Below are 21971 nucleotides of genomic sequence, written 5' to 3' on the forward strand. Positions count from 1 at the left end.
TGCGCCGTCTATACTCTCATCACGGCCACTTACTTGTTCACTGAGAACTCGTAGCGAGCCTCCAACACGTATGGCTCGTCTCCAGGTCCGAAGATGTGCTTCTTCTCACGTTGCCATTCGGGCTGGTTGATGGCGTCAATCCAGTCCTCGACCTCCATAACAAGGCAGCCGTACTGTTCTACGACGCGAGGGCGGCCTTCAAGACCTTGAGTCTTCTTGATGGGGAGCGAGCCTTCAAGGTGTTAGTTCGTATCATACAGAGAGTAAATGCTTGACGTACCATTCTGACCACCACAGCTGTAGACCTGGAATGCGTCCTGGTCGCTAAAGATATCCACCTTGATGCCAGACCAGTCGCTCCACAAGCTGGCAACAGGTCCCGACGTCCTCCAATCATATGGTCCGTTCTGTGCGCGGTTCACAAGGTAGGCGTTGTCGTATCCAGTGCAGTTGGTGCCACAGTTCCCAAGCAATTCCGGAGCGGTGTGGTTTGCGCCAATCTGCTTGGGCGATGACCAGAAATCATTGACCGAGTATTTCTCGTTGGGTAGGATAGTGCCATCCGGAATGAGAATGCCGTCAACTCCGATGCGCTGGCCAGAGTAGGGAAGGGACAGCGTATGGTTCAGAGCCGTAGGGGTTTCGTCATTGGCAAATCCGTCGAGGTTCCAGTAGGTGTGCGAGCTGAGCATGATTGGGGTCTTCTTGGTGGTAGCCAGGGCAATCATCTTGATGTGCCATGTGTTTGGTGTGACCGTGTAGGTGATGTAGCTGACGACCTCACCTGGGAAGCCTTCCTTACCATCTGGGTCGACGATAGAGAAGGTGATTGAATCATCGGTGTAGGCTACGATGGTGAAGTTGCGCTATTGAACGTCAGTTAGTATATATGTCTTCTAGTTATACCGATCCCGAATTTTCGACATTCTTGATGTGGTCCTTGCGAGAACAAAAGAATTGAAAGACGTACGTAGTCCCAGCCATCAGGCCCACCATGGAGGGTATCATTGTTGTTGTTCTCGTTTGGCGTTACGTGATACTCGATATCATCGATCACGAAACTGCTGTTCTTGATGCGATTCGCGTAGCGTCCTGTTTCCGACATCAACGACCCACACATGAGAGAATCAAAGATTGCTATGTATGAACTTACCTGGAACACCTCCGAGATGTGGATGAAAGGGATCGACAGAGTAGAAGCTAGCATTGTCGTGGCCGAGAACGATGTCGCGCTCCTCGCCATTCTTGTCATGAATGAAGAGATTGGTGATTGACGCTCCATAGGGAATGAATTGAGCGCGAATTCCCTCGGCAGAGATCTCGTACTTGCCGTCCTCATCTGGGCCCTTCGTGCTGTTGTACTGCGCAAAGGCAGAGGTGGCGGCCAGCAGCGAGACCGCGACAGACTTGTAGCTGAGCATTGTGGATCAGCTGGGTTCCCAATGCGTACTTGAAGTGACGATTTGCCAATCAATGCAGACGAATGCTGTAAAGATTCCAAGCCTCGTATCACGTCGGGGGACAATGATAGAAAATTGAGAGAGCTCGGGGGAGGAGGCAAAGTGTGGAAGGGACGAGCAGGGGAAAAGTAGTACATAAATAGGTAAATAAATACCTAGTAGAAGTGAAGTAGGCAGGACAGGGCAGGGACTCGAGCACAGATGATCAACCCATGACCCAGGGTTGACAAACGGCAAAATCACAAGTGAGAGAGGGGTTTTCGAATCCAGCGACCAGGCTGGGTGTGTACAACGATGAGCAGCATATGGTGTAGGTTCAAGGTTACATTCCTACAAGCAGCTACAAGCAGGTGAAGCTCCCTCACCCTAGTCTCGATAGCTACCCAGTTACCTAGCTAGTGCTACTCGTATGTAGGTACTAGTAGGAAGCTTATGGCTTGTTGGCCATTGTATTTGTGGACTGTGGGGAGAACGGTTCGTAGCTTGCAAAGTCCTTCGATTTCCCCCGCAGAGTTGTCGGAACGATTTCCAGAAATGAACATTGAAGCTAAGAAACGACGACGATCACGTCTACGGAAAATATTTCATCTTACCTTCTACATTTATCGAGGCCTGAAATGAGTACCTGTTGAGCTAGAGCAAGCCACGGCTGGTTAAATATTGACAATGTCACTCGTACTCGTGTGTCCAGCCGGTTAGGAAGCGGAGAAAGAGAACAAGCTCGAGCAGGTATTGCTATTGGTATGGATATTGGTATGGGTCTGGGGTATGGGGTGACAAGCTAGAAGGAAGCTCTAGGGGCTTGATGAAGCTATCGGCATTGATGTAACGTAATTGGAGGAAGAAAGAACAAGATGCACTATGATGACATGGGCAAGGATGAGGGAGAGCGGGCTATGGGATATTGTACGGAACATGTACGGGTACAATACTTGTCATGTGGATAAGAGAGGAGGTGATGAGTTGCAGCGGTTGGGGCGCAGAGCGATCTTTGCTTGGCCCTGGGGGAACCGGACGGGGGTGGGGAACGGGGGGAATACAAGATGTTACCCCGACCTCTGTACAAAAAGGCGGAGAAGGATGAAGGATGGAGGATGGAGGACGAGCTTGTTTCTCTCCCGTCTTTGCTTTTTCCCGTCAACAAAGTTGTTCCCTCCAGGCCCTCCTCGTCCATTCATCTCTCCATGTACACAGTAGGTAGCGGTACAGACGTGTCCTGCCTTCGTCCCCTCGTTGATGGATCCTGCTCTTAGCAAGGTGTGCCAAAGCATGCTGATTACAGTCCTGTCATCGGAGCCGTTTCTTGCTATCCAATTCTAGAGTGCATTTGGTCTTCCGCCATCCGGAACAATGTACGGTGTACATGTATGTACCTTTCGATCTCCTGATCCATCCAGCAAGCTTCCCGAAAGCCACCGGAGACTTGCACGCGCCATATGCACGTTTAAGGCCCCTCCGGAGTCGTTTTGCTGAAGCTTGTTTCCCTCCACCGCCGCCACATTGCCTACTTGGGAAAGTTATTTGAAAAGGTGTCGATTGTATTCCGTTTGCTCCGGTGTCTGCTCCAATCAACTTGATATCGTCCACGCGGGGTATCGCTGTTCGACGCACAAATGAGATGCCTCCGCTCCTCAACATTCGCGATCGCTATGGTCACTTACGCTCTTTGGGCCATTCTCCGTTCCACCGTTCGCCATGTATGGTAAAGGTTTAGTAGTCTTCTGCATACACTTTCAGATCCCTCTAGAAAATCACTAGAAGCGGGTATATTGTGGTTTGGTCGGAGCACTGCTGACCGTTGTGCCACCATGATCATTGCTCTCCACGAAATTTCCCCAATCGCTCGGAGACGGTAATAGGCTCCTGGTCCGCTTGCCGTGGGAAACAAGAACCATAGATTAGGAGAGACATACAGTCTCGGATATCCCAGCCCCGTCTCCCCAGAAGCTGGCCCAGCACCCTGAAAGCCCACGAGGCCACCTCCCGGCATCCTGGACCTCGCCCCCAAGCTAGAGGAATGACAGAGTAGAGCCATGGAAAAGTAACTTAGAGCGCAATGTTTGTGTTGAAGTTGGAAACTCGGAGCTGCGTCACTCTAGGATCGAGCCATTCGTTGGTATAAATGCGGGCATACACGTCTTCGGTATGGTGCTGTGTTGCAGTACTGGTTCTCTGGCCACCCCTTCGGCACGTCTTTGAAGTCACCGGTAGACTTCCCTAGCTGGATTTCGATGATGGAGGAGATGGATTCGTAGATGGCCATACCTCTCGTGCCGTATGTGCCGAGGAGGATGAAGTCAGAGCAAAACCGTAACTGCGCCGAGTGGTGCGCGATCAAGCTGACGCGGATTCTTCTTCTAGGAGAGTTCGTCGTTTGAGGCGTGTTACCAGGCCATAGCATCGACAGAGGACTTGTTGTCCGGAGCTGCGTGCCATAGGCTCGACGTTCTGCTGGAATATCCGAGGGAATCGACAGTGGGCATTGCCAAGGCCGTGATAAAATATCAGTATCAACGTCTGGGTAAGTCTAAAGAGACCCCCGAAGAGACCCAATAGTGAGCCAAATACTCCGCGTAGACTGCGGCGTTCCCTAGCCCGGTATCCATCAATTCGGGCTTCCACTGCTCTGGCTTTCGTTTCGGATCTTGGGTTTATCTGCCCATGGTAGGCCGAAGACATGGCGGAGAGGGCCAGCATAAGAGCTGCCTAAAGTTGCATACCATAGATTGACAAGGTAGTAGTAGATATAAGAACAATAAATGCCTCGAAAAACGCCGATGCTGGAATCTCGTATCACTTTCACGGAACAATATCAATCAGAACCAGTGCCAGATAGACGGATGAGTGAAGGCTTATATCCACAGATAAGGTACCGTGGGTCAATCTGTTGGGACAACAAACCGAATCAACGGTAAATTCTTCGATCATTTGCCGCACATCTTCTGTCAAAAAGGAAAAAGTTTGTATGAGTGATACTGGGCTTAACGTCAACGCGCCTCTCTTTCACACCTGAAATCTTCCATCACCAACCACAACCGAACTCCAACAACAATGCCTCTCGTAGGGTCCCTCCTCTTCTGCAAGGACTGCGGAAATCTGCTCGCTAGGAAACCATCTACGACCAGTACGATCCATTGCCACATATGCGATGCCTCAAACAACAGTACGCCCTCCTCACCACTCCACCTATCACCACCCACTGACTTCCTCAAGACATCTGGCCCACCTACGTCGTAACGCAATCCAAACCCGGCGCCTTCCCCTCCTCTCTCGAGAATAAACGTTCCGCAGGCGGCATACAAGAGATCGACTGGGCGGCCGCTGCCGACACATGGCCCACGACGTCCCAGCCTTGCCCCGAGTGCAATCACCCTGAGATGTTCTTCCGCGAGATGCAGTTGCGGTCGGCGGATGAGGGGAGTACGGTCTTTTATCGGTGCGCGAAGTGCAGTCATATGTAAGAAGCTTCGTATTGGATATTCGTCGAGTAGGTGCTTACGAGTTGTAGGTATAAGGCTGATAACTAGACTAAGACAGGCGGACACCATGTCTACGATAAGACACTCGTCCCATTACGAATTCTACATCGCGGAACATGAATAGTATCTGACAGGAGTTAGGGGGACTGCTTTGCTCAACGTGCTATATACCCAAGATAAAGTGACAATCAAACCGATACCGAAAAGTTCTGGAAACCCTTTATGCAGAAGAACAGTGGCCTGTAACCCGATACATTGACTTTCCGCCTAGGTATCTTTGGATCATGTTATCAACTCTAGACTTCTTTCGCGGAGTTGTCACCACGTGATGAATGTGTTCACACCCGTCATCTTTGAATACGCAACTGTCTCCCAACAAACACCAAAGGGCAAATCCTTCCCTTGGTTGGCCATGCCAATTTACGCCATTAATCAGTCTTCATGACATCTGCCGTGATCTAAATAAATCAGCTCGCCCGAATCAAGACCCATGCAGCCTAAGTTCGATTGCGGCCAAATTTGCCGCACATACCGCACCGGTCTGACGATGGGTGAGGCGCCCCGCCCGCAAAACGAATTTGTAATACCATGGAGATAAGTTATAATTTTGGGAGTTTGTGGCAGGAGATTTCAAGTATAAATGGCAGCAGGAGTCTCTGCTGGTGGTTGATATCACAGCATCATTGATAGTCTCTACTCGTTTATATATTTACAAACGAAACTTCAAATTCCACACCCAACCTAAAACCATGACGAACACCAAGAAAACAATCGCTCTCATCTCTGGTGCCAACCAAGGCATCGGCCTTGCCGTAGCAGCTCAACTCGCAAAAGACCACGGCTACCACGTCATCATCGGATCCCGCAACGCCTCAGCAGGCGAGCAAGCCGTCGCGACCATCGCATCCGAGGGCGTCTCTATTTCCACCGTCCAACTCGACCTCGCATCCGACGACTCCATTTCCGCGGCCGTCAAGTCCATCGAGCAGCAGTTCGGCGTCCTGGACGTTCTCGTCAACAACGCGGGCGTGCTCCTCGACCTGGACAAGACTCTCTCAACCCGAGACCTATTCTCGCAGACACTCGAAACGAATGTAATAGGCACCGCCTGCCTCACTGAAGCATGTCTCCCGCTGCTAAAGAAGTCGGAACTCCCTCGCGTCGTCTTCGTCTCTTCGCGCATGGGATCCGTGACATGCTCGCTCGATAAGTCGACGTTGTATTATGAGACCGACTACAAGGCGTACGATTCCAGCAAGGCGGCTGTGAATATGTTGGCGTCGAACTACGCGAGGATCTTGGAGGGATCTGGGGGCTTGGTGAATGTTGCTTGTCCTGGGCTGATCAAGACGAAGCTGACAGGGTATCATGCTTATGGAGGTACGACTGAGGAGGGGGCGAAACGGATTGTGGAGCTGGCGACTTTGGAGAAGGGAGGGCAGACTGGGACGTTTTCTGATCGTGGCGGCGAGGTTCCGTGGTAGTTCTGCGGAACGTGTCTGTGGGTGCTCGATGATGATGAGGAATTGGACATGGTTATGGAATGACTCGTCGTTATGCCACAGCCCCCACTAGATTCAATAAATAACCTAGAGTATCAACTCCCGTATTCCATTGGTCCAGTTTTCTGGCGTTTGATGGTGTGTAGCCTGCCTTTTGCGTATCAATTAGATCACCAAGAGTGGCCATGTCGTTCATCTGAAAAGTACGAGTCATTTCGTTCTCTGCTTCCCAGGCAGACCGTGTGGTTGCTTCCCACAGTACTTTGGGGCTCGGCAGCTCGAGAGCCCTGTAGCTATGTGATGCATCGTATGTTGTGCCGGCCTTGATGCAGACGACAAAGCCGATGAGGAACCATAGGTGTGCAAGTCTAGAGAAGATGATCAATATGGTAGAACTGTAGTATATGCGGTGGCGGAATGTATACCTTCGTCGTGACTCCTCAAAGATCCAGTGCTCCCATTTACCATTGGCTTGCGTGTTCTCGAATCCTATTCCATGCTTCACGACGTTCCTTTTGAAGGCATAATATAATTCCTTGAAGATCACTGTCAGATATGCGTTACAGCCAAAGAAAAATCTGAACTTACATGGAGCGTATGCATAAGCTCATAGCTGTTGAACTCTTGAGATTGATCAACAATACACATTACGAGGTATATGATGCATGCCTGTACCGCAACGAGCAGGTCATGTAAGGTCATATGCGGAATCTACTGGCTCTCAGTACCATTGTTATGCGTTCGGAAATGTGGACGGACCTCTTTGCTCAAGCGTTGATGCTCAGTACTTATACTCTTCCAAACCAGCGGTCTAGTCTCAGGCGTGCGCAAAGTAAACATGTGCGCTATGCCCATGCAGGTAGCTAAAGCCTCAGGTAAAGTTGTTTTGGATGCTGAGAATAGCTGCGATTGTCGGTGGATGAACCAAGGAAATGTCTCTCTTCTCATCATCATTGTGGGAAAGCATCGCAACGCTTGGATGATCAAGTCGACATTATGTTGTGCAAGAGGTCTTTCCAGAAGAAGTGCCTCATAGTTTGATCTCTTCTGCATAACGATATTCGTTTCCACGGCAATGACTGCCGTGCCTCGACGCATCCACCCGCACCAAGACTGTCGGTAGTCGTCGAGCTTTTCGTAGGGAGCCATGGGAATCTCTATGAATCCATGCTGCTGGATGCCATCAAGTCCATCTAGGGCAAGAACCCCATCGAGCGCTATGTAGTCATCTAGAGACTCATTTGGGGGATCTGGATCTGGATCCATTGGCATGTAGTCGGCAGGTTGAGTATCAGCAAAATTAAAATCTCCGAAAAGAGAATGATCTGTTGTCGCCATTGATAAACAACTCGGAAGTGAGTCCGCATCGGTGGAAACCTCTGGCATGTCTTCATTCCTAGCTCTTGTTCTACGGGCTTTGTCTGAGGAATCCGGTCTTCGATGCTTCTTGCCTCCAACGGTAGCGTAGACACATTCCAAACCTTGCTTGCTACACCGAGAGCAGGGTATTTCGAAGCTGCACTTCCTCTTCGCAGCGTTACAAGTGCGGCATGACTGTGGCCTGCTGCGCGTTCGTCTACCACAGTATTGTTCGTGCCTATCACGTGAAGAGCCTTCTTGGAAAGGTTTCGAACAATGTGAACAAAAGCAGACGTTTGATTGCTCGCAGTCCAACATAGATGGAGCAGAGGTGGCAGATTTCGTCGGAGTGGGGCTCGGAGTGGTCAAATTGGTTTCGAATAATGTTATGTTGCGAGTCATTACAGGAATAGGAAAACATATGCCTAGAAAGACGTGTATCCTCTTTGATGGACTGATGGTTAACGGTGGAGACCCTCTCGACGATCGCGTAAGCAGTAACGCTAGCTGTGAGATATAAATATTGCCATGCATCCTTTCGGGGATAAAGATCTAAACGCCGAATATCAAAATCTGAAAGCTTTTGGGTAACCACAAGTAGACTTCAATAATATTACTGACTCTATAGCATCTATACGTGTTCAAAGTACATGACATAGTCAGTGTTGCGAAGATGTTATCCTGCCTTGTCGGATGGTCTGCCGTGATGCTCCGACATCGTAGACGAGTTCTGAAATACTCTTACGGCGTCTCCAACTTGTGTCTTGTCTTCCAAATAAGCAGAAGTCGGCAGGTTCGCCAATTGAGAGATCCAGAGATGTGGACTCGCAGCCTATAGCTGCCTTTGCCCTGGAAGACACAGTTTCCTACATTACTGTTAGCTGGAGATAAAATGCGCATGCTGGTTCTGGGGGTTGTGGGTGCATCGTACATAGAGAAGCTCTGTATCCTTTCTCGTTCCAGCCTGATAGATGCCTACACCTAGGCTTGCGATGCTCAGTGGATCGCAGTTTCCTTGAGGCGTAAAAGCATTGCCAACATTATTGATTGCTATGGCTGCCTCCAGGCCATGCTTGCCGATCATTTTCACTACTGGCAGAGTGCCTCGTAACCCTTCCGCGGTCCTCATCATGAATAGATCAGATGTGGGCAATCCTACAAAGGCCACGGGAAGTGTGCCGATCTTCTGTCTGAGAGATTCCCAATCTTCGTCCTTGAACCGTGTCAATCGGGTCTGATCGCATTGAGAAGTCAGTACTGCAACGAATGCGAGGCCAAAGGTTCTTCTGGAGACTTATATGCAAGTCCACGGATATGGATGTTGTATTTACACGTACGCAATGGCCAAGGGTGATTTGCTTCCCTTCTCGTAGCCAATCTTGCTCTTTAACAATTTCTAAAACATCGAAGACAAGAGGCTGTTTTTCTTCCTCGAGGAAATAATCTAGGTGAAAATCTAAGTATTTCCTGTGCTTTAAAGCAAGCTGAGAGATCCACTTGACATTCTGCTTCGACTTTGTCTGATCGGATTCGACATACGGCGTACTGCCTAGAACATCTACGCCGTCCCTCCGTGCAGCCGCTGTCATCAGCCGCCTGACTTCCTCTCCGCCGTCATCGCCGGAGAACAGAGGAAGTTGGGCAAATGCGCAGATTTGGAGTTCACATCGGTCCTGGAGTTCGTCCTTCAATTTTAGCCCTGCATCAAGACACTTGAAATCCACACCGCCATCCACTTCAACAAAAGCTCTCATCACGGTCACGCCGCTGTCGATACTCTCTTCAATTAATTGTCGGCCTCTTCTCAGGAGATCGTCCTCTTCAAATCTGGATTTCGCCTTCCCCGTCAGTTCCATGGCTTCATTGAAATCTCCTGACTCGATCTGGAGGTCGTCGAATTTCGGATCATGAAGTAGAAAACATTTGTCTAGATGGATATGGGCGTGGCATAGGGATGGAGCCAGGAGACAGTCTGCACCATCGAGTGCTGATGGGTCTGCATCGTCGGTGGGGTTAATGGGTTCATGAGCATCTACGGAAGAGATCCGACCGTTGACTATCGAGACATCCCAACGAGATGATGGAGGTTTCTTGGGCAGTCGGACACGAGTTATCTTGCTCAGGGATCCGGAAGACATCTCTTGCTTATGTCTTTTCGATATTCTGATGGCTGTGGAGAGACTTAGTTTGGTGGTGAGAACATTCGATCAGATGTAAGATGTCATTGATAACAGGTCGAAGTGGAGGAGTGGGCCCCATCGCTATCTCTTACACGAACGCGAGTAAAGCTAGTCTATTCCTAGAGAGGATCCTTGAAGTGTGAATGGCGCGTCATCACGGGAGGGTTGATACAATGGGTACGACGGCTGCACAAGATCTTATGCACTCGGCGCTATGTCAACGGCCGAAGCGCAGCCCGCACACGTTAGGGATACAACAAGTCGATGGAATTAGAATCAGATTTATTGTGATTCTCCAGCGAGAGTCACAAGCGTGTGAATTAGGTGTTTTGCAGCAAGTTCTGGCGAGGGTGAGGTGTGCGGGGTTGCTGAAAAGGGGCGAATCAGTGCGTGAACGGCTGCTTGCCTTCGCCTTAGGTCATCAGCCCTGGACTCTCCTCTGTAACCTTAAACCCAGACGCGTCCTAAAAAAAGCAATCTTCATCAATCTCCATCGTCTTTCAACCTCTCCCACCGCGCACTCCATCCTAGGCTCGCTAGTTCTGCATCGTGAACGCTGGTTACTTCCATCACCCCTTCCGCCCAAAAGAACTTTGCCTGCCGAAAATGCAGCCGCAGTATCGGAATTACCCGATTCCCGCCCAACCCGCCCATCACGCAACGCCGACAAGGCGAGGCGGTCCTGGTACGTACCTTCAACCCTCACGTCCTGCCCTGCACGCGCACATCGTATCTCAATAGAGCTATTCCATACGCCAATTCGTCTAGGACGATTCATAGAACGCGCGCGATGATCAGAAAGACTGACTTGGAGCGAATGTTCCGCAATCCAGGTCCCGTGCCTCCCCAGCCTCAACAAGCTGTCCCCCATAACTATGCCCACGGCCATGTACAACAGCAGCAGCGCGTGGAGCAGGAGAGGCGCGAGCGCATGCGCCGCATTGCCATGAACCCCACTGACAAGAACCTGCCTGAGGGTATCGACGACTTGTGCATCGGCGACGGCGCGACCCGGTATCGCGAATTGCGCGACGTCGAGCGCATATTGGATTCCACAATGATGCGCAAAAAGCTCGAAATCGCCGACTCGGTCCATCACTCGCGCGCGCGACGCCACGGTACGATGCGCATATGGATCTCGAACACAGCGGAGAACCAGCCATGGCAAAACAGCGAAATGAATAATGAGACGTTTGACTTTGAGAGTGAGACCAATGCGACATACAAGGTCAAGATCCAGGGTCGCTTACTAGACGACGGAAACGATTCTGATCTCGAGGATGAAGAGGAAGAGGAGGAAGAGGAGACGAAAGACCCAGACGCAATGGACGAGGACGGCGCAGAGCCCAAGAAGTCGAAGAACTCCAAACCCAAATTTTTGTCGCAATACTTCACCTCCATCATCATCGACTTCGACCGTGCCAAAGGCCTCCAGCCAGACAATTTCACGCAAATAGAATGGAAAAAACCGGAAGGCCAGAACAACGCAAAGGAAACCAACTTCAGCGAGCTTGTTTTCCAACGCAAGGGAGACGAGAACATCAATGTTACAATCAACCTTCAGCGATCTAATCACCCAGAGCGATACCGGCTCAGCGAACCTTTGGCGGAATTGTTGGATACAGACGAGGAGGACCGCGCAGGTGTAATGATGGGCATCTGGGAATATGCGCGGTCGCACAACCTACAACAGGACGAGGACGAGCGCAAGTTCGCATGCGATGCTAAGCTCAAAGCGCTCTTCAACCAGCAGGATACCTTCTACTTCCCTAACGTACCACAGCTCGTGAAGCCGCATCTGAAGCCACTCCCGCCGGTTCAGTTGAAGTACACCATCCGCGTGGACAAGGACTACATCTCCCCGTCCTCGGAATCCGGCGATGCTGCATCGAAGCCAACAGTGTACGATGTCCAAGTTGCATTGGAGGACCCACTCCAGCCTCTAGTCATGGATCTTTTGCGACCCAAGAACGCTGTCGAGACCCTCGAGAACATCCGCAGCATAGACGATCAGATCGTACTCCTCATGGCTGCAATCGGTCAATCAAAAGCAAAGCATGCCTTCTTCACAAGCATGGCCAAGGATCCTGCTGCATTCGTCAAGCGCTGGCTTTCCTCCCAGAAGAGAGACCTGGAGGTGCTACTTGGCGAGGCCTCACGAGGTGGCGGAGAAGACGCTTCGGGCGAGGAATGGCATCGTGGCGGCTTGGAAGGTGTCTGGGGCAGCGATGTCGCAAAAGAAAGCGTTGCTCTCTGGCTGGCGCGACCAAGCACCTCGAAGGCCCATTAAGTGTAAACTTTGGACGGTTGTGGGCTCAGCTCTCTTCTTGCCCCTCGAAGAGATCTCTTTTTGATTTTCCACTTTCAGATGTTGTTACGGTGTTTGTCCAGGAGGCGCTTCGACTGATTTCCCGAAATTCAGCATGAGATAGGTATGGTTAAAGGCGTTATTCTCTTTTACTCAGTCACCAGTCTTGGTATGGACATGGGCAGATATCCCCCCGGTACGCTGCTTGATAAACTTAGTTTTGAAATCAGAAATTCAAGAAATCACTTTCCATTTATCAACCCCCTTTCTCCTTGTCCATGTCCGCCTTGATTCCCTCCAAACACTTGACCAACCTCTTAATCCCCTCCCTGACAACCCTCTCCTCACGACTAAACACAAACCTAAACCACCCAGGCTCGCTGCTCCCCTGAGCCCTCCCTGCCGTCAAAAACACCTTCTCCGCCTTCATCCTCTCCACCAACCTCCTCTCGCCTTCCCACCCATCATCACCATCTTCACCATCCCTAACAACCCACCTCCTCAAATCCACCCAAAGAAAGAATCCCGCATTCACACCACCATCACCCTCCTCCCACTCAATCCCCACCTCCCTCAACAGCCCCTTCGCAAACCCACTCGCCACCCCCAACCTCCTCCGACTCCTCTCCAAAAACCCATCCACCCACTCCTCGTCCTCTAGCACCGTCGCCGCAACAACCTGATCGATCCCACCCGGCCAGTGAAACTCGCTCACCGCCGACACCGCGCGCCTCAGCGCCCCGTTCGTCGTGTAAAGGCACCCTAAACGCATCCCACCCGCGCAGAAGTCCTTGCTCAGCCCGTACAGCACGTGCACGTAGTCTGGGTCGATGTAGGATGCGAGGTCGGGGACTGCGAGGATGGATGTGAAGGGTGTGGCGTCCGGGGATGTGGATGTGGGGTAGACGGACATGGCGTATATTTCGTCGGAGATGAGGTGGAGGCCGTGGAATGAGCAGAACTTGAGGATCGCGATGAGTGTGGTGATGGGGTAGCAGCGTCCGAGGGGGTTGTGGGGGTTGCAGAGGATCAGGGCGCGGGTGCGGATGCCGTGGGTTGATGATGCTGTTTGGAGGGTGTTGGAGTAGGCGGAGGTTGAGGTTGGGGAGAATTGGAATGAGAGCGGGTGGAAGGGGACGTATATTGGTTTCATGCTGTTGATTTGATGAGTATCGGGGGGATGAGAGGAAGGGATAGGGATCTTACTTTGCAACAAGACCAAGGCCGCTGGCGAAGGCGATGTAACTGGGTCTCGTGAGCAGGATGCCGTCTCCAGGATCCCCCAACACGAGTCCAAGCATGTTGAAGATGGGGTTACAGCCATTTGCGAAGGTGAGGTATTCTGGGTCGATAGGGACATGGGGATGAAAATGCCTTCATCAAGTAGTCAATTGTATGCTCGCTCTAGGTAAAGGTGCCTCAGGGGATGTGACCTGATATCCAGGCTTTCGACATTTCTCTACCCGGATATTAGATAGAGAAATATGAATGTAAACAAAGAGGGTAGAAACAAGACAGCTAGAAGCATACCGATTCATGAATCTCGCCATAGCATTTCTCAATCTCTGTGTACCCCATGGCCCTTCCCCATAATCCAAAACCTCACTGTTTACTTGTATCTGCCGGAGTCAATCATCTGCCTCGACAGATCTGCTTTCCATTGCGACATGCATTCTTCGACCGAATGGACTCGGCAACCTCCTCAATCATAAGATGCTATGAAATAGTCATGTTAGCGTTCCTCGTCAGTTTCAACGCGTTGCATACATTTTCGGCCGTACCGATATTCACGGCTCCGTCTGGATTGGTCACAGGATCCCATTGTCTTGCGAGTATGTCTGTGGCTTTGTCGCGAAGATTCGGTCCAGATGCTAGGGCAACCCCTCTTTGTCCGAGTGAGGAAGTTTGCGATGAAGACATTGAAGTTCTATAACAAGTACGGAGTATTACAGTCGTAGATTTCAAAGATAGGTTTGGCCTGTACACGCAATTCTGAAATCTATGGACAGTATTTACGTGTAAAAGCAGCTCTGTTAACTAGTGCTTTGCTATTCTAAATACACTGGAAGTGCTGATAAGTCACCACTGGAATTGATCATTCCAGTAAGGGAAGCTGCCTAGTGGCACTTGGAGAACTTGCTTATTATCGATGAATTATTCTTTTGAAGCCGAACATGTATACGTCCTCCAAGGTAACATGTTCTGATCACTCTCAGGAATGATCCTAGCGTAACCCTCCCCAAGCCAGACCTGCATCAGGTGCTTAATGCAGACTCCGAAGTATTGATTGCCAAATCAGCTCATCCAAAGCCCACTGATACGTACCAGATATCCAAATCTTCGGTCCTGGACTAGTTTCCAAGCATGCGCTGTTCGAATCGACCTATACGTGGTGGCGTGTCGTCCATAGTATCTGACTGGCCTCCGAGGTTACTATATCGCATGCCTGCTGTGGCCATTTCGTTTCTCATCAATATTGCTTCAGCTTCGCCCGAGTTTTCCTGATTGGATTGCTGGGCGGAGACCTGATGCCGTGATGCTACGCGCATCGGTATGTCTGGCCTCCTACCACCCTCTGCGGATGCCGAATAGCTACCACGGTGCGTTCGAAAATGATCAAAAGCCCTGCTGTGCGATAAAGGCCTTTGCTGGCGCCTTTGCTGTGCTTCTGGAAGGATCAGAGCACCTGATGCGCGGCGCTGATATCCGTTTCGAGTGTTGTACGCATATTGGTTAGGGGGTTGAAAATCTTCCACAAACGGTTCTGGGCCCCCAAATACTGGATCAGGATACGGAAAATCCCTGGTCGACCTACGCATGGAGCGTGGACTTCCACTGTAGTGTCGATCACCATAGTGTCTATCACTGTGTTCAAAGTTATACGATGTTCGTGCCCGTCGGCCGCGAGTATCCGGCCAGATGAGCGATCTACTGGAGTTGTCTCTAGGGTTTCGGAGTAATGTGGCTTGTTGCAGAGATATCTGCGAAGGCATTGCACTTTGCCGCATTGTATTCCTGGCACCGGATAGAGGATCGTTGATGCCAAACGTTTGAGAGGGGTCGCGAGCTATATGGTGATCCTCTCGTGAGGAAAATCCAAGTGGTGCATTCTCGCTGGACCGCTGATCTACCCTTATACTAGGAACTGCTCTACGGCGGGGCTGGATGATGGAACCCGAAGGTACCTGGCGCGCCGTTCGTCGTGGTGGCTCGTTGCCCCCGCGTGTCACAAACGGCTGGTACTGTGTGTTGTTTCCAGCTTCGGGTAATGTGCGCTGACCATTAGAATTGACGCCATTATGGAGTCCTAGATCTTCTGATTCTTCATTTAGTTGATCTAACAGAGTTGCATGGCTGTTCGATGTATCCCGGGTATCATTCATTTGTATGACTTGGGAAAATTGAAGAAACTGAGAAGTGGCTGCATGCTCAAGCAAATCCAGTGGAGAGGGAAGGTCTTGAATCGCAGCACTTGCGGCATCGGAATCTGTTGCAGTAGATGACTCTCTGCTCGCCGTTATCACGGATATCTGGGGATTTGTAAGGGCCTCCTTGACTCGCGCGTAAGGTGTTTCCGGTAACGGTGAGGGAGCAGACTTGCTCGAAGCAATTGGTGAGTCGGGTGATGCCCTTGGAGACAACACGGAATACATTGATTCTGCTGCACCGTCGTATTGAGGAATGATCGATGGTTCTCCATCTTGGGAGAAACTGCCGCTTGAATGCTGTGAACTAGGAAGCTCATAATAGGAGTATGGCCGGCTTGAGATCGACGCTCCGCTGACTCTTTGAATAGCCTCAAGGCCGCGTTGTTTGGCACTATGGTCATGATTGTCATGCTTTACATTTCTTCTTCGCCTGTGAAAGAACAATTGATAACGTCCCTCAATAGACTCGATTCGTCGGTGGGCTCTTTGAAGTCGTTCATCAAAAGTTGCACGAGAGCCGGATTGGAATGTTGAACTATTCCTCTCATCATGTTGGAAATTTCTAGAGTGGACGTCTGGGTTATAAGATGCATAATCCACCGAAATCGAGGAAGATTGGCCCAATGATGTCGTCGCTAGAAACGTAGAAGGTTCGCTACCAGAAGAGATAGGTCGTTTTGGCAAATTCCAACGCCCTGGTCGGCGTCGAGGTTCCGTATGTGGCAGAGGGGGGATGCTTCTGAATGTGCGATGGTGTGGAGAGACACATATGCCCTAGGGTGAGATTATCAGTATCAATGCGGTGGTCCAGAATCACCACAATAGCCCCAACTCAACTTAGGTATGCTAGGAGAAAACACTTACAGACTGGTTATGGTGTGATGATACAATATCCACTGGATGACAGTCACTGGCCGAGATTGTGCCATCTTGTCTATTTATCTCTTGACTGATCGACGCAGAGTGCGCTGTGGTGAAGGAGTCTTCTACTGATCCGTCGATGGAATCATGTATTTGAGACGAAGGAGTGACTCCATTGAACTCCTCGAGACCGTTACTGTGGCTGGAGGCCTCTTCTGGCTGTGGAGAAGGTGTGTCGCTCTCCCTTGGGACATCCAGAGAGAAAGGTTGTAATTGCAAATTCCGGATGGGTGACAGCAAGTCAGTTCCTAACTGTGACTCCTCTTGCGTAGATGTTGTAACAGTGGAAGGGCCAGATATTCTGGTCGATGGGTCGTCAACATTGGGCTGGTGTTCTTCAACAATGTCGGCACTAATCGATGTTCTTGCTAATGCACTGGACGTAGGAGAGGCGTCCACCTGGCGAGGACAGAGCAAAGGAATCTCTCCAAGGCGTACTACTGCATGATTACCTAGATGGACTGGTCTCTGACGATTCATCAATGGGTCTGATGCTACGGAACCCCTATGCGGCACCATGGCTCGTCTTCGTGCCATACGACGGCGGGTTTCGTCAACATCAGCCTGTGTTAGGGTGATCTCTGATGGTCTAAGGCGTAACATTATGATAAGGGGCCATGAAACCGGCGATGTCGAGCGTTTGTGACGGACGAATGCCGATGTATTGTATCGGCAGGCAGTGTGCTGAACGAAGATGGATCGGAATGGGCAAAGAAGCAATGCATTGATGCCTTTGGTTATGGAAGGCAGAAAGGATGGGCCGAATGTCTCTTACCGTTTCCTACATCTTGACCGCTGAACAGCTCTTGCCTAGATGAATCTATCGAGCATACTTACAAAAATAAAGATTCTATATGATCGCATCTCCTGTGCGTCGCACCAACCCGCGAGGATCAAAACTTGCTACAGGTTTAGATCAACACTTCGCTCCACAAAGGATGGATACCGTGCATTTTAAATACAGTTTCTTATGATCGATGGTTCTTCCGGTTCTCTGTACATCCTGTGGAAACATGGTCTTGCTCTGGAGAGTAACCGAGGTGGTGCAGCCGAAGAGACAATAGGGACGTTCTTTGTTGTGCCTGAGATAAAGAGTGCCGGCATATTGGGATCTGGACAAGAGCTTTGCACTAGCTGTATGGTTTGATGGAACTGGAACGATTTGATGGAGGATTAGTTAGTCTATGAGGGGGATCTCGATTGAGTTGGGTAGACATTAGGTATTTCTTCCACAAAGGTAGATTTAGTATGCGGACGTGCCCCCTTTCGTAGTAGATGTACAAAAAGGCAATATTGATTAATGAGATTCGTCAAGACTAGGGACTTGTAATTGCTTTTCACGACGGTGGGTATGTAGTGCGATCTACCATCTCGTATTCGTGAGTGGAGAGCAAGGAGGAGGAGTCGTTATAATAATAGGTAAGTGTCCTGCCCTGTGGATCGATCGGGTGGAGGTTCAGGTTCAGGTTCAGGTCCAGGTCAAGGTCAGCGCCGAGCCTCTACTCTCCCTCCCTCCCTCTCCCTCTCAAACAGTCTAGGTAAACTACTCGTACTCTCCCCCCAAACAGCCTCACGGGCCCTGCCGTCCTTGTCTGCGACGCATCCCACCACCCTCCCTCTCTCTCTCCTTGGATGCCGGGTCATTTCTTGTCCCACTATCCTTCGTTGATATCGCACTATCCTAATATCGACCGTTGGTCTCCCGAGTCGCCCGCCGTGGCCTCCCTTCGCTGGCCACCTCTACCCTCTCTTCACCAAGTTACCGCCTGGCAAACCTCGTGTGGGCTTGCTCTCAGCGAGCCTCCACCACCATGAATGGCGACTTGAGCCTATCGCAGTCCCTCGGAGGACTGCGAATAGCAAATCCTGATGAAGACCCAACCTCGCCATCACTGCCTCCCCAGCAAGCCAGCGAAGACGCGCAATCACGTCCCGCCGACCGCCCTCCGTCCTCGCAAGCGTCATCGTCCAGCACCGTGACAGAGAAGCCACGCCAGTCGATTCCGACCCATCTTCTTCCCGAACCACAACCACAAGCAGGCTCTCTGGGTTTCAATCCCGAGACTTTCTCCGTTAACTCATCCACGAGCGCTTCCACCACGCCGCCCGCCCATGTCTCTCCGATGGCCGTAGACCAACCTTCGTACGGTACTTCCCCGCGCCTCTCCCACCGCCAGTCCATGCCTCTGTCCTACCAAGCACAACAACAAACCTCTCTTCCAACCTACGCTGCTGGGCCCATCGCACAGCAGAGGGGCTTCCCTCCGTCCCAGAACCTGCGCGAACGGCCAATGTCGACGAGCCTGTACAATCACCCTAATTTATCGTCGAGCTCTGCCACGGCAGCTGCCAACCCAGGCACATACAGGTACAACGACGAGGCAATGGTCAGTGATATCAGACGCACAAGCAGTTCGCGGGTGCCTCCGCCTGCTGCCATGCATGGTGGCATTCCGTCACGAGAAGCCAGTAGGAGCTATCGCCAACCCGGTCAGATACTTGGTGGGAACGGTCCGGCTCCTCCGCGAAGGAGCTCTCGTAGGATACCAGTCGAAGGTGCACCCGGGATGGGTCATCTGTCCAGCTCTCCTTATGGCCTCGAAGGCGGGCCCCTTTCTAGCAACGAGGAATGGAAAGAGAGGGGTGCTGCTGTTGGAACCAGACAAGAAGTTGACCAGAATGGCAGACCGGTGACTAGAGTGGTTAAAAAGGGTGTCAAAGATTTCAACTTTGGCAGAACCTTAGGGGAAGGCTCCTACAGTACGGTTCTGGCAGCGACGGACAGACAAACATTGAGAGAATACGCAATCAAAGTCCTTGACAAGCGACACATCATTAAGGAGAAGAAGGTCAAATATGTCAACATCGAGAAAGATACTTTGAATCGTCTGACCGAACACCCTGGCGTTGTCCGACTCTACTACACATTCCAGGATGAACGTTCACTTTATTTCGTCCTTGATCTAGCATCGGGCGGCGAGTTGTTAGGATTCTTGAAGAAGATGACTACCTTTGATGTAGAGTGCACGCGTTTCTATGGCGCTCAGATTCTGGACGCCATTGACTACATGCACTGCAAAGGCGTTATCCATCGAGACTTGAAGCCTGAAAACGTCCTACTGGACGACCAAATGCACGTCAAAATTACCGATTTCGGCACCGCTAAAATCCTGGATCAGAAGAAGTCAAACGGAGTTGGCTCGGTATCCGGAGATCCATTGGAAGGCATGGAATCGGATCGGGCGCAGTCTTTCGTCGGTACCGCCGAGTATGTATCTCCCGAGCTGTTGACCGATAAAAACGCATGCAAGGCCAGTGATTTGTGGGCCTTTGGCTGCATTATCTACCAACTCCTTGCGGGTCGGCCCCCCTTCAAGGCTGCGAACGAGTATCAGACCTTCCAAAAGATCGTTGGCCTTGAATATACCTTTCCTGATGGATTCCCTCCTGTTGCCAAAGATCTAGTTGAACGCCTACTAGTCCTCGACCCTATCAAGCGGTTGCCTATGGAACATATCAAGAGTCACCAGTTCTTCGACGGTATAACGTGGGGCAAAGGCCTTTGGAAACAAAAGGCTCCAAGATTACGGTCCTATGTCCCTCCTCCACATGAGCCAATCAGGCTCAATGGTAAGTTTGGTCCTATCTTTACCAAAAGCAGTTTGATTAAGAATATTCAAGGGCCTACCACACCTGGAACCGCTGCTGGTAATCAGCTCAGGCCAACCCCACGACTAATTACAGAGCTCCCTCCCCCTAGCCAATTGGATATAGACTGGTCTCCTGTTTTGACCAAGAGGGATGAGCGCATTTTGAAACTCGGGAATATGTTTGTTACGCAACATCCTCCGGGCCATACTCCTGGAAAGGCGGACGAAGCCGCAGCCGAAACGCCGAAGAAGTTCTCCCGATTTTTCAGTAGCAACACGATAAAGAAGAGGCAACGTCTTGTGATGATCACTTCCAACGCACGTGTTCTAATGTGCGCGTCGGGAACCAACGATAAAAAGCTTAAGGAGGAGGTATCCTTGCTTTCGCCGGGCTGCGCATGGAGAGACTTCCGCGATTCGAAAGGCTTGACAGGCTGGCTCGTGGAAACGGTACGTTCCTCGATATCACATTTCTGTAAGGCGACGGTCGCTAATATCACTACAGCGAGAGAAGCAATACGTCTTCGAGGACACTAAAAGCACTACCAGCGATCCAGATGGGAGCAAATATTCCACTCAGGAGTGGCTCGACAGCATTGAGCAAGCTAGAGATTTCGCATTGTCGCAGAGCATGACGAATTCATACGCTGGTGATTCCGCTTTTAACGACATCAACTCGAGTTTATCAAGTCCTACTAGTACGTTAGGAGGTGACTCTGCGTTGGACGGAGTTAACATCCCAACTGCACGACACCTTCGAAAAGAAACACACGGAGATGCTGATTCGTTGAAGGGCAGGAAGCGATTCAGCAAGCGACATTCGAAGAACGGACTCGCAAATTTCTAAGACGAATCTCGCATGGTCCTAACAAAGGCATCAGAACGCTCATGTAGACGCATTGTCCAGATATTGCTTGCTGTGCTTATAGTCCCGTTTTCGTTTCAAGATTCAACTTGCAACACTTTGGCATCTCATAGTATGGGTCATCCATTCATCCAGCGATTGGCGTTCTGGCGCATCTATTCTACGCTACTCTTACACTTTACTATGTCTCCGGAATATAGTTGGAGGTTATCATTGTTTCAAAGCTTGCATTCACCGGCTTCGGCTTCCACACAGGATATTTCTTTTGTGAAGGAGATTTTAATTTTCACGACGAGAGGTTACTGAACTTGGTTGAGGAACTGCTTACTCGTTCACATCTCGCGCAGGGATCCTTGGCTTCGCTTCTTAAAGAACCTTCATTTTCTTCTTGATTCTCCTAGTACTTCATATTCAAAGGAGCCCTTTTTGCCCCTCTTTCCCCCTTTCCGTGTACAAATTCAACCATTAAGGATGACATTCATCCTCCGGTCACCATTGGTTCTTATTTCCCTAATCAGACCAAATCAAAGTATCTATCGGGCTAGCTGGAGAGATAACTGTTTAACTAAGACGAGGTCAACTGCCTCTTGCAATGGCTATCTGAAATTTCATTTGTCATCATTCAGCCTTTGTTGCTATTATCGTCAGGCAAAATCTTCAATCATCCGTTCTAAACTTTCTACACAAGGGTGCTGCAAATGTGTACAATCTACGTCGACATCCGCTCGACTAATACCTAAGGTACTGAAGTGCCACAACCCTTGCGCTAACGATGATGTGCTCCAATTACGGACGAACAACGTACAAAATAGTACACAG

At 50.5% G+C, this 21971-nt stretch overlaps 12 protein-coding genes across 12 annotated transcripts; 6 read left to right on the forward strand and 6 right to left on the reverse strand.

Moving 5' to 3' along the window:
• Positions 1-29: 29 nt before the first annotated feature.
• Positions 30-1421, reverse strand: BU24DRAFT_338304 (galactose mutarotase-like protein; the record flags this gene model as incomplete). The annotated part of the gene is made up of 4 exons (XM_033523125.1): positions 30-232; positions 281-866; positions 971-1092; positions 1154-1421. 4 exons carry the CDS (start codon positions 1419-1421, stop codon positions 30-32), a joined length of 1179 nt encoding a protein of 392 aa, XP_033389140.1.
• Positions 1422-2740: 1319 nt separating this feature from the next.
• BU24DRAFT_8813 (uncharacterized protein) lies at positions 2741-3051 on the forward strand. Its single transcript, XM_033534739.1, has one exon. The coding sequence runs from the start codon at positions 2824-2826 to the stop codon at positions 2983-2985; it is 162 nt and encodes a 53-aa protein (XP_033389141.1). The 5' UTR covers positions 2741-2823; the 3' UTR covers positions 2986-3051.
• A 40-nt stretch (positions 3052-3091) lies between these two features.
• BU24DRAFT_403876 (uncharacterized protein) lies at positions 3092-3861 on the reverse strand (the record flags this gene model as incomplete). The annotated part of the gene is made up of 3 exons (XM_033525606.1): positions 3092-3181; positions 3374-3469; positions 3595-3861. 3 exons carry the CDS (start codon positions 3859-3861, stop codon positions 3092-3094), a joined length of 453 nt encoding a protein of 150 aa, XP_033389142.1.
• A 506-nt stretch (positions 3862-4367) lies between these two features.
• BU24DRAFT_469594 (DNA-directed RNA polymerase I polypeptide) lies at positions 4368-4987 on the forward strand (the record flags this gene model as incomplete). The annotated part of the gene is made up of 3 exons (XM_033532618.1): positions 4368-4623; positions 4674-4917; positions 4969-4987. The coding sequence occupies exons 1-3, from the start codon at positions 4512-4514 to the stop codon at positions 4985-4987; spliced, it is 375 nt and encodes a 124-aa protein (XP_033389143.1). The 5' UTR covers positions 4368-4511.
• A 637-nt stretch (positions 4988-5624) lies between these two features.
• Positions 5625-6538, forward strand: BU24DRAFT_416484 (short chain dehydrogenase). The gene has a single exon (XM_033526462.1). It carries the CDS (start codon positions 5689-5691, stop codon positions 6421-6423), a length of 735 nt encoding a protein of 244 aa, XP_033389144.1. The 5' UTR covers positions 5625-5688; the 3' UTR covers positions 6424-6538.
• BU24DRAFT_456839 (uncharacterized protein) lies at positions 6494-7827 on the reverse strand (the record flags this gene model as incomplete). Its single annotated transcript, XM_033531480.1, has 4 exons — positions 6494-6809; positions 6867-6976; positions 7030-7152; positions 7201-7827. 4 exons carry the CDS (start codon positions 7825-7827, stop codon positions 6494-6496), a joined length of 1176 nt encoding a protein of 391 aa, XP_033389145.1.
• A 563-nt stretch (positions 7828-8390) lies between these two features.
• BU24DRAFT_487348 (cytosine deaminase protein-like protein) lies at positions 8391-9938 on the reverse strand (the record flags this gene model as incomplete). Its single annotated transcript, XM_033533448.1, has 3 exons — positions 8391-8666; positions 8732-9034; positions 9138-9938. 3 exons carry the CDS (start codon positions 9936-9938, stop codon positions 8460-8462), a joined length of 1311 nt encoding a protein of 436 aa, XP_033389146.1. The 3' UTR covers positions 8391-8459.
• A 324-nt stretch (positions 9939-10262) lies between these two features.
• BU24DRAFT_8854 (uncharacterized protein) lies at positions 10263-12407 on the forward strand. The gene is made up of 2 exons (XM_033534743.1): positions 10263-10665; positions 10814-12407. Exons 1-2 carry the CDS (start codon positions 10587-10589, stop codon positions 12268-12270), a joined length of 1536 nt encoding a protein of 511 aa, XP_033389147.1. The 5' UTR covers positions 10263-10586; the 3' UTR covers positions 12271-12407.
• Positions 12408-12544: 137 nt separating this feature from the next.
• Positions 12545-14208, reverse strand: BU24DRAFT_429766 (PLP-dependent transferase; the record flags this gene model as incomplete). Its single annotated transcript, XM_033529766.1, has 5 exons — positions 12545-13442; positions 13495-13662; positions 13819-13900; positions 13956-14004; positions 14056-14208. The coding sequence occupies 5 exons, from the start codon at positions 14206-14208 to the stop codon at positions 12545-12547; spliced, it is 1350 nt and encodes a 449-aa protein (XP_033389148.1).
• A 431-nt stretch (positions 14209-14639) lies between these two features.
• Positions 14640-17240, reverse strand: BU24DRAFT_403882 (uncharacterized protein; the record flags this gene model as incomplete). The annotated part of the gene is made up of 2 exons (XM_033525607.1): positions 14640-16490; positions 16581-17240. The coding sequence occupies 2 exons, from the start codon at positions 17238-17240 to the stop codon at positions 14640-14642; spliced, it is 2511 nt and encodes an 836-aa protein (XP_033389149.1).
• Positions 17241-18448: 1208 nt separating this feature from the next.
• On the forward strand, positions 18449-21134 carry BU24DRAFT_456844 (kinase-like protein; the record flags this gene model as incomplete). The annotated part of the gene is made up of 3 exons (XM_033531481.1): positions 18449-20267; positions 20319-20737; positions 20793-21134. The coding sequence occupies 3 exons, from the start codon at positions 18449-18451 to the stop codon at positions 21132-21134; spliced, it is 2580 nt and encodes an 859-aa protein (XP_033389150.1).
• On the forward strand, positions 20939-21541 carry BU24DRAFT_8895 (uncharacterized protein). The gene is made up of 2 exons (XM_033534753.1): positions 20939-20985; positions 21081-21541. The coding sequence occupies exon 2, from the start codon at positions 21147-21149 to the stop codon at positions 21456-21458; it is 312 nt and encodes a 103-aa protein (XP_033389151.1). The 5' UTR covers positions 20939-20985; positions 21081-21146; the 3' UTR covers positions 21459-21541.
• Positions 21542-21971: the final 430 nt, after the last annotated feature.

This window comes from Aaosphaeria arxii (assembly GCF_010015735.1).
Source record: "Aaosphaeria arxii CBS 175.79 unplaced genomic scaffold BU24scaffold_1, whole genome shotgun sequence".
In the NCBI taxonomy this organism is placed as follows: Eukaryota; Fungi; Ascomycota; class Dothideomycetes; order Pleosporales; genus Aaosphaeria; species Aaosphaeria arxii.

Bases quoted from the DNA above. Each gene is read 5' to 3' on its own strand.
- BU24DRAFT_8854 (XM_033534743.1), top strand. From the start codon at position 10,587: ATGCAGCCGCAGTATCGGAATTACCCGATTCCCGCCCAACCCGCCCAT. The intron at 10,666-10,813 runs GTACGTACCTTC...TCCGCAATCCAG, and splicing joins GACAAGGCGAGGCGGTCCTG to GTCCCGTGCCTCCCCAGCCT.
- BU24DRAFT_416484 (XM_033526462.1), top strand. From the start codon at position 5,689: ATGACGAACACCAAGAAAACAATCGCTCTCATCTCTGGTGCCAACCAA.
- BU24DRAFT_8895 (XM_033534753.1), top strand. From the start codon at position 21,147: ATGGTCCTAACAAAGGCATCAGAACGCTCATGTAGACGCATTGTCCAG.
- BU24DRAFT_8813 (XM_033534739.1), top strand. From the start codon at position 2,824: ATGTATGTACCTTTCGATCTCCTGATCCATCCAGCAAGCTTCCCGAAA.